Below are 14,737 nucleotides of genomic sequence, written 5' to 3'. Positions count from 1 at the left end.
ACTCACCGGGACACACGTATATAGGATGGCCATCTTATTCATAGGGAATTGATTGTCATTGAAAGATTGTTGATGGTGGTGTATTGTTGATTGCTCGGGGAAAATCTCCGTGGTTGTGTCATTGGAAATTGTATGGTATCAGTACCATTGGGAAATATATTCTTGAACATCAGTGTCTCGTGGGTGGAATTCATAGGGATTGCGTTGCGAAAGCGCATCTATATAATACTACTTTCTGGCGAAGGTCCTCTCACGGTCCGGGGGTCACCGAGACCAGGTAGTCACCGAGGGGACCACGTAACAGAATTGGGGGCTCGTCCAAATTACGATTTGCGGTTTCGCAATTGGGTCTACGTCCGGGATGTAAAATTGTATAAAATAATAAAATAATAATTTTTTATTAATTAAAATTAATTAATTAATTATTAATTGGTAATTTTTTTTTTTGAGAAATTGGGGTAAAGTCTTGGGTGAAGGTTAACAGGTGTTAACGATAGGCACCATGGCGTTTGTGGCACAGAACTTTGGGGTAACCCCGAGTGAGGCACAGTTCCGAGCGTTGCTAAAGTCGGACCTCTTGAAATTGGCCAAACATTTTAACTTGGAGGTCCGAACTAATTTGAGGAAGGCAGAGTTGCAGGCCACGGTGATACAATCTATGGTGGGATTAGGAACATGGGACGAGTTAGCCTGGGAGTGGCTACCCGAAGAACCAGAAGATGTTGAGCTCCGGAAACTGGAGTTGCAGTTACGGAGCCAGGAACGGATTAAAGAAGAAGAAAGGAAAGCAGAAAAGGAAAGAGCAGAAGAAGAAAGGAAAGCAGAAGAGAGGAGGGAAGAGAAACAAGCGGAGGAAAGGAGAGTGGAACGACAACTCCAGGAAAGGTTAAAAGAAGAAGAAAGGAAAGCAGAAGCAGAGGAAAGGAGAGTGGAACGAGAACTCCAGGAAAGGTTAAAAGAAGAAGAAAGGAAAGCAGAAGCGAGGAGAGAAGAGACACAAGCAGAGGAAAGGAGAGTGGAACGAGAACTCCAGGAAAGGTTAGAAGACAAAAAAGCAGAGGAAAGGAGAGTGGAACGAGAACTCCAGGAAAGGTTGGAAGAGAAAACAGCACAAGAAAGAACCGAGGAAAGGAGAGTGGAAAGAGAACTCCAGGAAAGAAGAGAAAAGGAACAAGCAGAGGAAAGGAGAGCTGCAAGGGACCTCGAAGCAGAGGAGAGAAAAGCGGAAAGGGAATTAAAGGAACGTGACATGGAGCTTCAGCAAGAAATCAAATTCAAGGAGCTGGAGTTAATGAGAGAACGGGGAGAGGCACCACCCTTGCTGATGGGGTCGACACCTAACCAGAAAACCTGGGATGTGGGCAGACATGTGAGGCTGGTTCCACCGTTCAGTGAAAAGGATGTCGCGAAATTTTTCCCACACTTTGAGAAAGTGGCTCGACAATTAAACTGGCCGGAGGAGGCCTGGACCATACTCGTGCAAAGTGTGCTGGTGGGGAAAGCTCAGGAAATTTATTCGGCGCTACCAATGGACCAATGTGCAGATTATGAGGTACTGAAGAAGCACATCCTCAAGGCCTATGAGTTGGTTCCGGAAGCTTACAGGCAAAAATTCAGGAATGCCAGGAAGAGGGAGAGTGAGACCCATGTGGAGTTTGCCAGAGTGAAAGAAAACATGTTTGATCGGTGGTGTGAGTCAAAAGGAGTCGGGAAAGACTTCGAAACATTGCGGGACTTGATCCTGGTGGAGGAATTCCAGCAGTGTGTCCACGAGGACATCAAAGTGTACCTGCAGGAAAAGAAAGTACCAAAGTTGTGGGACGCAGCCACCATGGCAGATGATTATGCCTTAACCCACCGAATAGGGGTCCATGAACCTACCTCCTCGCCTAGATCTCCGCAGGGGAGGTGGGGAACAGCAGGTGCGGAGAACGACAATACATGGCGGCGGCCTCGAGAGGATGAGGGGGACAACGCGGATACCCCACCTGTTCGAAGTCAGAGGGCTGTGGGCCCAAGACCAACTTATTTTTCAGGGGGCCCGAGGCAGACCACGAGTTTTTCCTCCGGGCCTACTTGCGCGTTTTGCAAGAAACCTGGACACTTGATGTCCAGTTGTTACCTCATGAAAAGGGACAACCCAGAGCGGAGTCCGACTATTACCACTCCGAATGCGATGGCTAGCGTAAGAAATCGCCATCAAAAGGGTTACCAACCATTTATTTCAGAGGGGTTTGTGTCACGGGATGGAGCCTCGACTAACCGGAAACCGGTTTGGATATTGAGGGACACAGGGGCACATCAATCTTTAATGCTTGAAGGCATTTTGCCATGGTCCGAGGAGACGGCAACGGGGGATAGTGTTCGTTTACAGGGGATTGGGGGCGGGGTTAGTGCTCCCCTTCATGTCATCCATTTGGAGTCCGATTTGGTGTCAGGACCGGTCACCGTCGGTTTACAAGCCACGCTTCCTGTAGAGGGTGTATCTGTGGTTATCGGGAATGATTTGGCCGGGGGTCAAGTTTATGGTAACCTGAGGGTTGGTCAAGAGCCCAGCAGGGAAAATAACACCACACCAGCTCGGGGTGGCGACAAAAGTGCCAAGTTATTTGTAGGGGGACTGAACTTCAAAACAGAGGAAGAAGTTCTGACCTCTGTCTTCAACAGATATGGGCCGCTGGTGGACGTGCGGTTGGTAAGAGACTGGGAAACGCAACAGTCCAGAGGGTTCGGCTTTGTCACGTTTGCCAGCACCAAAGACGCCAGAGAGGCAGAGAAGAATTGGAATGGCAAGGATTTGGAGGGTCGGACCATAACAGTAGGGAAGGCATTTCGTAGGCGTCGAGAGGTCTACAGGAGAGGACAACTGGGCGGTAGTTTTGGTGGTGGCCGCAATCAATATTATTATGGAGGCTCCCTGAGTTACGGCAGCTCCCGAAGGAAGGATTGGCAAAGTAGTGGCCGAGAAGGAGACCGCTATTCGTGGGACTACAGGGACAAGGGGTCCCACCATAATTATTAGGGAAGTTCTGAGAAGTTGAAGCACTGAATGCGGCGGAGCCGCTGAGCCAAGAGTCCTACACGGATTAACCGGGAACGCCGTTCCTAAAGGCGTCCATATAGGGAACTTTCATGCACGGACTAACCGTGAACTCCACGTTCCTCAAGGCGCCCATGTAGAGAACTTTCCTGCACGGACTAACCGTGAACTTCACGTTCCTAAAGGCATCCATGTAGTGAATACTCGGCTTGGCCTCCCGGAAAAAGTGCTATCGAGTTGCGTAACTTTGGATCTTTGATCAACCCCTTAACCTTCATTCACAAGAAGCTGACGGTCAAAGTCAGAGGGTCAGGAGAGGGAGTTTGATTTGGCAGGGACAATGTCGTTGCTGGTGTTTAGTCCAGAGGGAGTAATCTGGGGGTTTTGTGAGAGTTTGTTGCTTTATTTTTGAGTTGGGATAATTGTTGCCCAGGGGAACTGAGGATTTGGGGGTTGAGTTATCTGGTTTATTTATCCAAGTTGGCCGGCAACGAAAGTTTTCGCTGGGGTCAAACTTTCTTTCTTGAAGGGGGGGAGTGTTACATATCTATGTGAATTAATATTCAGATCTTTGCTTATCTGTGTGTAGTATATTAAGGGTTGTTGTGATTGGAGGGTCAGGAGCCCTTCTGAACCAGTGGCCGGAAACGGAAGTGACCGGAAACGGAAGAGGAAACGACACGAGGAAAAAAGGACGAGTATTCTTCTTGTTCTTCCTCGCCCCGCTCGGACGAAAGGTGGCCTCGACCTTGTGCTGCGTGACAAAGCGGCGTTCCGAAGCCCGTCTGGCGAGAGGAGTGCGGGGCCTGGTACGATACCGACCCGGTGGAGACGTCAAGTTGACGTGGGGCCGTGCATCGACCCCGCGTCTGGTACCGTTCACGGCCCCGTCTAAAAAGACGCGTATGAGTCGCAGGTTGGGGCTTAGCACGCCTGGCAAGTGGCGTGGGGCTTTTGGCTTGCTTTACCGCGCCCGCTCCGCGTAGCCACGAGAGGCTGCAGCCGCGGGGCCTGGTACGATACCTGCCCGGTGGAGACGTCCACCCGGGGTTCGTTGAACCGCCCGAGTGCGGCGACGCCGACTATCATCTTGGTCAGGAGGGGCCCAGAGACATTGTGCGGGACCGAGACCATAAGGGTGTCGTGAGTACTCACCGGGACACACGTATATAGGATGGCCATCTTATTCATAGGGAATTGATTGTCATTGAAAGATTGTTGATGGTGGTGTATTGTTGATTGCTCGGGGAAAATCTCCGTGGTTGTGTCATTGGAAATTGTATGGTATCAGTACCATTGGGAAATATATTCTTGAACATCAGTGTCTCGTGGGTGGAATTCATAGGGATTGCGTTGCGAAAGCGCATCTATATAATACTACTTTCTGGCGAAGGTCCTCTCACGGTCCGGGGGTCACCGAGACCAGGTAGTCACCGAGGGGACCACGTAACACATTGAATCATTGGAATCTCCCGCAATGAACCTAACTCCGAGGGCCTTTCACTTACTCACCGCAGGCAGGTAGGTGGTCTTTCCGTCTTCTACCGAATCCTCTCCGGCCTTGCTCCCCCAGCTCTCTCTGTGCCTTGTCACCCAAATATTCCTACAGGTCGCACAAGATCTGCCTGCAACCCTCTTATGGTTAAACTGCCAAAATCAAGACTCTCTGCTCACCTTCACGCCTTCATTCCTCTTTTCTCCCGCCTCTGGAACAAATTCCCTCACTCTCTTCAATCCCACTCCTCCCTCCAGGTCTTTAAAACAGCTGTTCACCACCATCTCTTGTCTTCCCCCATCCAAAACCTTGATCTTTTCTACCCGCACTAATTTCACCCCAAATCCACTCTCTTGAAATACCACATTCTTTCCTGGAAGTCCTTGCAGTGTCCTTGTGTTTTATGGTCCTTGTGTTTTATACTTCTCCAACCCCCACCCCCTTCCCACGCCTCCTCCCCCCAAGCCCTCTCCCTCCCACAGTTCTCCCGATGTCCCTGCTCTCAAATGTTGTGTTTGTGTGCTTCCCCTTCTCTCCCCATATTGTCTACCGCTCCCCTTTTTATATACTTTGTTTCTCTGTTTGATTTGTTTGTGTGATAAATGTTAGCTCTTTCACGAGCCTCGATTCTGTTTACAAAAAAAAAAAAATGTGATATTTCAGTTTTCTCATTTTTAATAAATTTGCAAAACTTTCTAAAATCCTGTTTTCTCTTTGTCATTATGGGGTATTGAGTGTAGATGCTGCAACATAACAAAATGTGAAAAAAGTGAAGGGGTCTGAATACTTTCTGAATGCACTGTAGGTACAAAATAAATAGAAGCTTTATGATTATAGGCAAGCATCACCGACCTGATGCTAGTTTTATTCATTTATTTATTGATTTTACAGATGTGTTTACGGTTTTTAGCTCATCTGGAAGAAGTTCAGGGGGGCTTTTGTGATGACGTGTCGTCAGTCCGTCCGTAAAACACTTGCAACTTCTTCTCTGAAACTGCTGAAGGGATTGTGACCAAACTTGGCACAAATGATATTTGTTGTGTTGTGACTTGTGAAGTTTGTTCATGGCATTTAAAAAACCGGGGTCTAAGAGGGTTTACCGGGGTCAAAGTGGATCCAGGTTTAACCCCCCCCCCCCTCCCCCCCAAAAATAGGAATTTGATTTTTCCTCTTAAACTACACACCCTAGTTCGATGAAACTTGACCACAACCTTCATCCCCCATGATGTACCGAAGTTTGATCATGGCACGAAGAAAATCGAAGTCTAAAACGATCTATGGGGGGTCAAAGTGGGTCCAATTTGACCCCCCCCCCCCCCCCCCCCAAATAGGTATTTGCTTTCTTCTCAGAAACTACACATGCAATTTCGATGAAACTTTACCACAACCTTCATCACCTGTGATGTATCAATGTTTGTTCATGGCATTATTGGGGTCTGAGGAGGTATACAGGGTTGAGGGAGTGGGGGGGTTGCTCCCCAAAATAGGTATTTTTGTGTTTGTTTGTTTACAGTCTTATGATTCTGTTGGTATGATTCTACATTCTGCCCTGTCTTCTAGAAACCATTGAAATTGTGAAATGTGAAATGCAGTGCCTTCAGAGACTGAAGGAAATGTGAAATAACTGGCGTGCCGGTGTAGCAAGATACGCGCTGTATAATAATAAGCACACATCTGCCATGCCACTTTTAAAAATTAATGCATTCTTTTTAATTTTTTGTGGAAACATTTTTACTCTTTCTCATTATGTTATTCTGCAAAAGAAATGGAACGTAATTACTACATTTACCTGTTGTTTAACGTAACGTAATTACAAGCTGGAGATATATTTGACTAAAGTTGGACGAAACGTTTTTGTAGTGACTTGGTAGATTCATACATGACAAGTTGGAGGCGACGAAAAACTGGTTCTTAGGAATCGAAAACGGGTTTTTTTCAACCCTTTGTGTACTGCGGTCGCAGATTTGCGATGAGATAAAATAAATTAAAATGACTTTTTTATTTTGATTAATTATTGTTTTGTTTTTTTTAACCAAATTAATTTTGATTCAAAAAATATATAAAAATAAATAAAGAATCAAAAAATGAATTTTGATTAATTATATTCATCTAACTTGACACCCAAGTTGTGCTTTTTTTCATTTCCAGTTGTCGCCTGTGACATTCACATTCAAAGCAAATAGCGTCCCCGCAAGAAAGAGCAGCATTGCCTGCTTTACGGAGACCAAGTGACGATAAATCATGATGAATGCTTTCTGATCATCTTGACAAATCGTGGCAACAAAACTTTGAGAAATGTTCATTCACAAGCATCAAACCACATCAATGTACCCCATTTCATTCATATTTTATTCCGGTTTGAATTTGGAACGATAATTTGTGGACACATTGTATGCGAATTAAAACAATCTGAATCAAATCCTACCATTCAAAATACTTCAAAGCACCGATAAATATCACAATAAGAAATTGAAGAGCAAATTGGAAAGCAAATGTGGACAATTGCATTTACACTCCGCCCCTCCCAAGTGGAAATGCAGATGTGGCAATTGGTTTCATGCATCGGCCCCTCCCCAGTGGAAATGCAGATGTGGACAATTGGTTTTACGCTCTGCCCCATCCCCAGTGGAAATGCAGATGTGGACAATTGCATTTATGCTCCGCCCCCTCCCCAGTGGAAATGCAGATGTGGACAATTTGTTTTACGCTCCGCCCCCTCCCCAGTGGAAATGCAGATGTGGACAATTGCATTTATGCTCCGCCCCTCCCAAGTGGAAATGCAGATGTGGCAATTGGTTTCATGCATCGGCCCCTCCCCAGTGGAAATGCAGATGTGGACAATTGGTTTTACGCTCCGCCCCATCCCCAGTGGAAATGCAGATGTGGACAATTGCATTTATGCTCCGCCCCCTCCCCAGTGGAAATGCAGATGTGGACAATTTGTTTTACGCTCCTCCCCCTCCCCAGTGGAAATGCAGATGTGGACAATTGGTTTAACACTCCACCCACTCCCCAGTGGAAATGCAGATGTGGACAGTTGCATTTACACTCCGCTCCCTCCCCAGTGGAAATGTAGATGTGGAGAATTGCTTTTATGACCCACCCCCTTTATAATCACTTCATGTCTCATGCCCTTTATTTTCATGGGAACACAGACAGATCCAGATTCAGGCATCGGCATCTGCATTTCCACTTGGGAGGGGCGGAGCATAAATGCAATTGTCCACATCTGCATTTCCACTGGGGAGGGGGCGGAGCGTAAAACCAATTGTCCACATCTGCATTTCCACTGGGAAGGGGCGTATCGATTGATATGAGGTGACGACAAATGGTAGACGAGAGGAATTGACGATACGTATGGATGAGGGTTGATCAAATTGGTCGGTTGGGTAAGTCTCATGACGTCACGCAGCCAATAGAGCCAGACTAGAACGTTACCTTGCCTGACGAGGTCACTACATATCTGTCACTTTGTGCACATGAATCCATGCAAGCGGAATGGAAGCTAAACATGCGTTTTTGAAATTGTTCATACTTTCCATCCAATTGATGCTTTGACTTTCCATTTGATGTTTTCACGGCTTTGACGATGCTAAAACGGGTAAGCGGGTTAAAAGAAAGAAAACAGGCCAAACCCATGAAATACTTGCCATGTAAGTAGATTTTAACGTTTACTTGTCTACACAATCAATGAATTGACCATGTACACGTTTAGCAAAATACACGGATATGCACAGGCCTAATTTTAAAGCACCTTTCTAAATTTGGGCTTATACTATATGTATTACCATGAAAACGTTTTATTTTCAGTATTAGAGTTGGGGTTCCAAAGAACCCCCTAACTGCTCTCTGCACGTATTGTACCCTTGAAGAAGTGTGCAAATTATGTGGATGGGTATATATTTGCCTTCAGATTCACACGCTGGACATCATTCAGAAGGAGCTGAACGAGAGTGAGGCCTCCATTTTTCAGGCTGTGTTGGGGCTTCACCGTGCCTTACAGGGAGATTACCGTGACATCCTGAACATGAAAGAAAGCAGTAAACAGCGGCTGGAGGCTCTGAGGGAAGCTGCCATCAAGGTGCATCATCAGCCTGAGCCATTTAATAATGACGTGATTCTTTAGATTTGCGTGTTTCTTATGTTTCTGTTTAAAAATGCTGTCCTTCGGTTTTAATTGTCTGTTTCTTATCCTTCATACGTGAAGGTTGGTGAAAGGATCATTGAGGATTTGGTTCGTATTCACAACCCCGGTCCCGGTGTGTACCCCGGTTTAGAATAGGTACACCGTATCCCTGCGCATCGTAAGAGGTTGGCGCGTCAGGAAGGGCATCCGGCCATAAAAATATTGCCTCAAACAGGAAACCATGATTGTCATGGGGCGCACAAGGCTAACCCCCGCTCCAGTGGGGAAAATGGCCTTAAAACGATCATTCATTCATTCATTCATTTTTTTATTCACACTGGGTTATTTGGTTACTTATGGACAGATGTAATGACAGTTTTGGAGAGAACAGCATTAAGGAGAGCTAAAAGGATTGAAGATGGGCATAATATGTGCTTGTGAACTGCTGTTACACAACCACTGAGCCTGGGGGAAGTTCCATCACTTCGTGGGGCACTATGGGTAACAGCGACGTCACAACAAGGGCACTCAGCAGAGCATTTCCTAAGTAGGAATTTCCTCCTCCCCATATCCCCATGCATGCCAACCTTTGGGGATCGTCTGTACTCTTATCATTGTAAATGCTGAACCTCAAGCAAGTAAGCAGCACATACAATTTTTGAGGTCTTTGGTATCGCTCGTCGGGGTTTGAACCGCCGACCTCCCAGACTCGGTGCAGATGCTCTAACCATAACACCACCGTGTCTGGTTAAAATTGCAAATGTTAACGCAATTGCAAAAACTTGGCATTTCAGGAAGAACAAGAGTTCATACAGCTTTCTTTAGCTGAGCGACACAAAACAGAGGCACTCAAACGGCAGCGTGTCAGAAACAGTAGTCGTTCTCTGGTAGACAGCCTTATGGAGGACGTGCGGATGGCAGCCGATCGGCTCGAGGAGGAGATTCAGGAACACGCCTTCGACAACAGCAAGTTTGTGAGCATACAAAGCTTATCAAAGTACACACGGTGTCCGCAATGGGCATGTCACACAAACATTAATCGACTCCAAGAATCGGATGCAGCCATTGTTGATGCCATCTTATTCAACATGGTACCGCGTACATCCATGTAACGGGGCAACAGGAAATTGGGCACGACAACCACTCCTGTATCCGCGTGCTGCAATGGAATCAAGGTAGAGCTTTGGCCAAAGCCATTTGCCCCTTGGAGATGAGTGGAACAGGGTAACGGACACCGATTTGGCACTCAGTCCAAGCAGCAGTTGTTTTTCTTTTGCAATTGCTACACCAATGAACGCTCGGATTTAATGTTTGTGCAACATGCCCTTAAATGTTTGTGAAGTAATTAAATCATACCTGTATTACCTCACCATGGGTTTCCTTTCGCTCTTTCGCTCTCTGTAGCTAAAAATAACGACCTTTCTTATATATTGTACAGTACAGAAAATATAAAGGTAGTTGTTGGAACATGTATCAGTATTTCCATTGGATGCAACATGGCAGGTGAAGGGAGTTCATGTGGAGGCCGTGCTGCGTGTTGCTGGCATGGATTCAGACCAGCAGAGGGAATTTAATGGAACATTGATGGACGATCACATCAATGATCTCGGCCTGAGCATGCTTATCGACTCGCTGAACAATCAGTACATTCTGGCTCGGCCACGTGACTCCACCATCCCACGCTCGGATCACCATTTCATCAAGGTTTGCCCACATTTTTCCATTTCCTTGTTTCTGTCATGCAGAATATTTTGTCTAGAAGCCATGAAAATCAGACTAAAGAAAGTATCGTTTTTCTGTTGTGGTCGGATTCGGACGAAACAAAAAGTTGTGAACGGATTCGGACGAAGCTTGCTGTACAGGTTGTGTGTATGTGACGAGGGAAAATTGATTCGATTTTGGTTCAATTCTGGTTCCAGATCTGGCCTATCAGTGGGATACAAAAAGTAAACTGATCAGCCTGGTATGCGCTCTACCGATTGACATTCTACTTTTTTTTAAAATGCAATTGCTTCTGGAAAGCATTTTGATGTTTCCAGTTCTAGTCCTTGCGATCCAAGTGTGTGTTCAACCAAATAGTCACTCCATCTTACAAATCATAAGTTGGGCCTGTTCGAATTGCAGTGTTCTGCATGAGGACATTCTTTCTTTTTGCTACGTTCTCCTTCTTCTGCTATGGTCTATACAGGACATTGTGCTGCTGATGCTTTTTTCTCTGCCCTGTGGCTGGCTCTGCTGCCACATGAAGCTACCTACCATGTTAGGATATATAATCTGTGGCGTGCTGCTGGGGCCATCGAGTCTGAACATGATCAAGGTAGGGCAGCAGTGCAGACTTGTCTTGGTACTTGAACATTGTGGTTGTACCATGTAACCTGGCAGAGTGAGTCAAAGCGATCATTGATGGCATAATGGAGTTTTAATAAAGGCATATGAAAGTTCAATTATTGGACCTCGTTGCCATTAAATCATGCTAACCCTCTTTCCTTGTCTCAATCTCTCTGCTGCTCTCAGTCACTCGTGCAAGTGGAAACACTTGGAGAGTTTGGCGTCTTCTTCATCATTTTCTTTGTAGGTCTGGAGTTTTCTCCTGATAAGCTGCGGAAGGTAATGCCACAAATCTGCACTTTCTACACGTTTTGCTGATAAACGACATTAAAATTAAAAACTATTTCGTTGTAGACCAATTTACCATCATGTAACTGTAATACGGTATGTAATATACAGTAATTTGCTTTTTCCTAAAGGCTAAAATGGAAATGTGTAAACCAGGTGTTCCCATTGTCTTTGTGCGTGCATTTGTCTACCAATTTTGGTTTACCACGTTGTCTTTAGTGCTATATAAATATGTTTATGTATTCATTTGTTTTATATATATATATATATATATATATATATATATATATATATATATATATATATATATATATATATATATACAGTGGAACCTTGACTTACGAGTTTAATTCGTTCTGTGACCGAGCTCGTAACTCAATTTGCTCGCTTCTCAAATTAAATTTCCCCATTAAAATGCATTGAAATGCTATTAATCCGTTCCAGCCCGCCAAAAACCACACCAATTTTTTTTTAAATATACAGTATATATAAAAATATCTCGCGCTTTATATTTCACCTGTATGCAGCATACAAGTTGGCAGGATGGCCTGGACTGGAGGTACGCACACTTGACTCTAAACTGTCCAGCCTGGGTTTGAATCCCGACCCAGCTATAACCTGTCATGGGTGAATCACAGGCAGGGTGATTCATCAATGTGTGTACCGCTAAACTGGGCGCCCCGTTTGCGTCCCATTAGTTGTTGGATGTTAAGGATCTCACCGTGTTTTCCACAAAGAGAAGGCGAGCTATCGCCGGCACTCTGAACAAGTTGTGGCCTGGCATGCTCTTCTCCTCTGCCGTTATATACGTCCTCCTCGGCATCTTTTTCCAGAAGAGCCCTGTCTCGTCACAGTTGAAGATTTGCTGGGGGATGTATCGTTCGGCTTCTATCAGTTCGGCAAAAGTTATAATAAAATCTTCAGCTGCCTTCACATCCGCCTCACCAAGTCGACAACACGCACACCTCGCTCATGTTTTTCGACGATTGCGTGTTTTATATCCAAGCACATCATCCTCTTCTTCTTCTCAGTACCGTGTTTTCCACAAAGAGAAGGCGAGCTATCGCCGGCACTCTGAACAAGTTGTGGCCTGGCATGCTCTTCTCCTCTGCCGTTATATACGTCCTCCTCGGCATCTTTTTCCAGAAGAGCCCTGTCTCGTCACAGTTGAAGATTTGCTGGGGGATGTATCGTTCGGCTTCTATCAGTTCGGCAAAAGTTATAATAAAATCTTCAGCTGCCTTCACATCTGCCTCACCAAGTCGACAACACGCACACCTCGCTCATGTTTTTCGACGATTGCGTGTTTTATATCCAAGCACATCATCCTCTTCTTCTTCTCAGTTATAATAAAATCTTCAGCTGCCTTCACATCCGCCTCACCAAGTCGACAACACGCACACCTCGCTCATGTTTTTCGACGATTGCGTGTTTTATATCCAAGCACATCATCCTCTCTTCCCTTGGCACTCAATTTCTTAGGACCCATGGTTAAAACTAAGAAATTTTCCAAAATAACCAAAATGCGAAAACAAAGCAGCAGCGATATACGGCAGAGATACTTGCACGGCAAGATAACCACGTGACCGGAACCCACCTGGTGGCGGGTGTCGAAAGCTCATAACTCAAATCTCGGCTCGCATCTCAAAGCAATAAACCGCCCGAGCGACGGCTCGTATCTCGAAAAACTCGTAAGTTGGTGCACTCGTAAGTCAAGGTTCCACTGTATATATATATATATATATATATATATATATATATATATATATATATATATATATATATATATATATATATATATATATACATACATATATATATATATTGTTACGGACCGCGGATTGGATGTTATTTACCGAGCGGAGGTAACCGCGGCCGAACAGTTGTTCCCCGTTTCTTCCCGACTCACCCGATTCACCCAGACATTGTCCAAATCGCGCTATGCCAAATCAATGATAGAAAGGACACGACGACTGGGAAAGATGAAACGACGCAGTACAGTTTTCAAGACCTCCGGAGGAGGGTATAATTACAGTGGTGGAGAAAAGGGGGTAGATTACAAGGCAGAGTGAGGTAAAGACACAGAAGAGATGGGCACTTAAATACAGTCTTACCTTAGCCCAGACAGACCACGGACAAACGGACAAGGTAGACTTACACAGGGATTGATGGCAGGAATGGACAGGTAGGTCGATGGCACAAGGTGCACCTTGGCTCGGGGACAGGATAAACACAGTCCAAAGATGCAGGGAGGTGTCACAGCGCTCGGAGGGGACGTCTTGCTTTCTCCAAGCTCAGCACGCATCTGACGTCATCTCTTTCTCTCTGCGCATGCTCAGTGGGGAGTGACACGCCCTCGGCTGGTTGGTTCCGCCCCAATGGGGCCGGTCCGCCGCTTCCATTGGGTGCGGGGGTTACCGGGCTCCGCCCTTGACGAGGAGCCGACAGGGAGCCCCTGTTTGGTAACCCCGTCGAGCACATGTCCGATGGCGGCTCGTTGGGAAGGCCTGGTGCCCTCCCACCACTCCTACCAACCAAGCCGGAGTGAGGACGCGCACTCCCTGCGCTCGTTGTTGTTGTTGTTGTTGTTGCTGAACTGTGAGGAAGAGCTGCGGGGAGGTATTGGGAGGTCCTAAACTTCCTAACGGTGCCATACAATCACATTCTGGTGCAACGAAGGGTCAGAATTAATGGAAACGAATCCTTAACTGACATAGACTAAGAATAACTAGCAAGATGTCCTATAGTTGTCTTACATGAGATGCGGTGGACCTGGATGCGATATTTAATGGGGGAAATAGGGGGAGGTCGTGTCTACAGAGTGTTGTTTACAGAAAATGGGACTAGGGAATGGGGGATTGGGGAGAGTTGGGAAGTATTGAGGAAATAGGGGAATATTTACAAGCGGATATGGATGGATGCAAATCCTATATCCGCAACACTGCACCCTCCTCGACCTCGGGGCGTCCCGACCCGATACATTTTTACCTACTTTAGTGTGGCACTCAGATGTAGTTCCCTCTACTATTAACTCAACCCTGAGTGCGACAATTTTACAGATGTTCACAAATGAGTAAATATGTCCCCCTGCGACGTTGCACCCTTCTCCTAACAGAAACACACCCACAGGATAACCGAATCGCGGAAAGCATCCTCAAACTAAACATACAGCCGGTAGGGAGCATCATTTATATAAGACTACACTGATATTTACACTACGATCCAGGACCTGTTCTTTGAGGAACACATGCAGATGTTATGCATAGGGAGAGCACGCATGCCAGCATCGATACACCAACCCACAAGTGCCCTGTGGCCCTACGGCCTTTAATAATGTGCAGAGCACCCCTTTCAAGCACCAAAAGCACCACCCCCTTATGCACAGTCAGCACCATCCGATGCACCAATAAAGTGTTCAATAAAAACGCACAATCAAGTGTCCATGGTCACCGGTGGTGTC

General features: G+C 45.9%; 1 protein-coding gene across 7 annotated transcripts in view; it reads left to right on the top strand.

The window, feature by feature from the left end:
* Nucleotides 1–14,737, top strand: part of SLC9D1 (solute carrier family 9 member D1) — a 47,850-nt gene that overhangs the window by 6,038 nt on the left and 27,075 nt on the right. For all 7 annotated transcript variants that reach the window (XM_068124411.2, XM_068124407.2, XM_068124409.2 and 4 more), the window contains exons 3-7: nt 8,449–8,616; nt 9,456–9,635; nt 10,165–10,365; nt 10,850–10,978; nt 11,176–11,268. In XM_068124411.2, coding sequence (XP_067980512.2) covers nt 8,449–8,616; nt 9,456–9,635; nt 10,165–10,365; nt 10,850–10,978; nt 11,176–11,268 — 771 coding nt within the window. The remainder of the gene's footprint in view (nt 1–8,448; nt 8,617–9,455; nt 9,636–10,164; nt 10,366–10,849; nt 10,979–11,175; nt 11,269–14,737) is intronic.

The sequence above is a fragment of the Myxine glutinosa genome, chromosome 8 (genome assembly GCF_964187855.1).
Source record: "Myxine glutinosa chromosome 8, kmMyxGlut1.1, whole genome shotgun sequence".
Classification (NCBI taxonomy): Eukaryota; Metazoa; Chordata; class Myxini; order Myxiniformes; family Myxinidae; genus Myxine; species Myxine glutinosa.
This window is presented reverse-complemented; position numbering and strand designations above follow the sequence as displayed.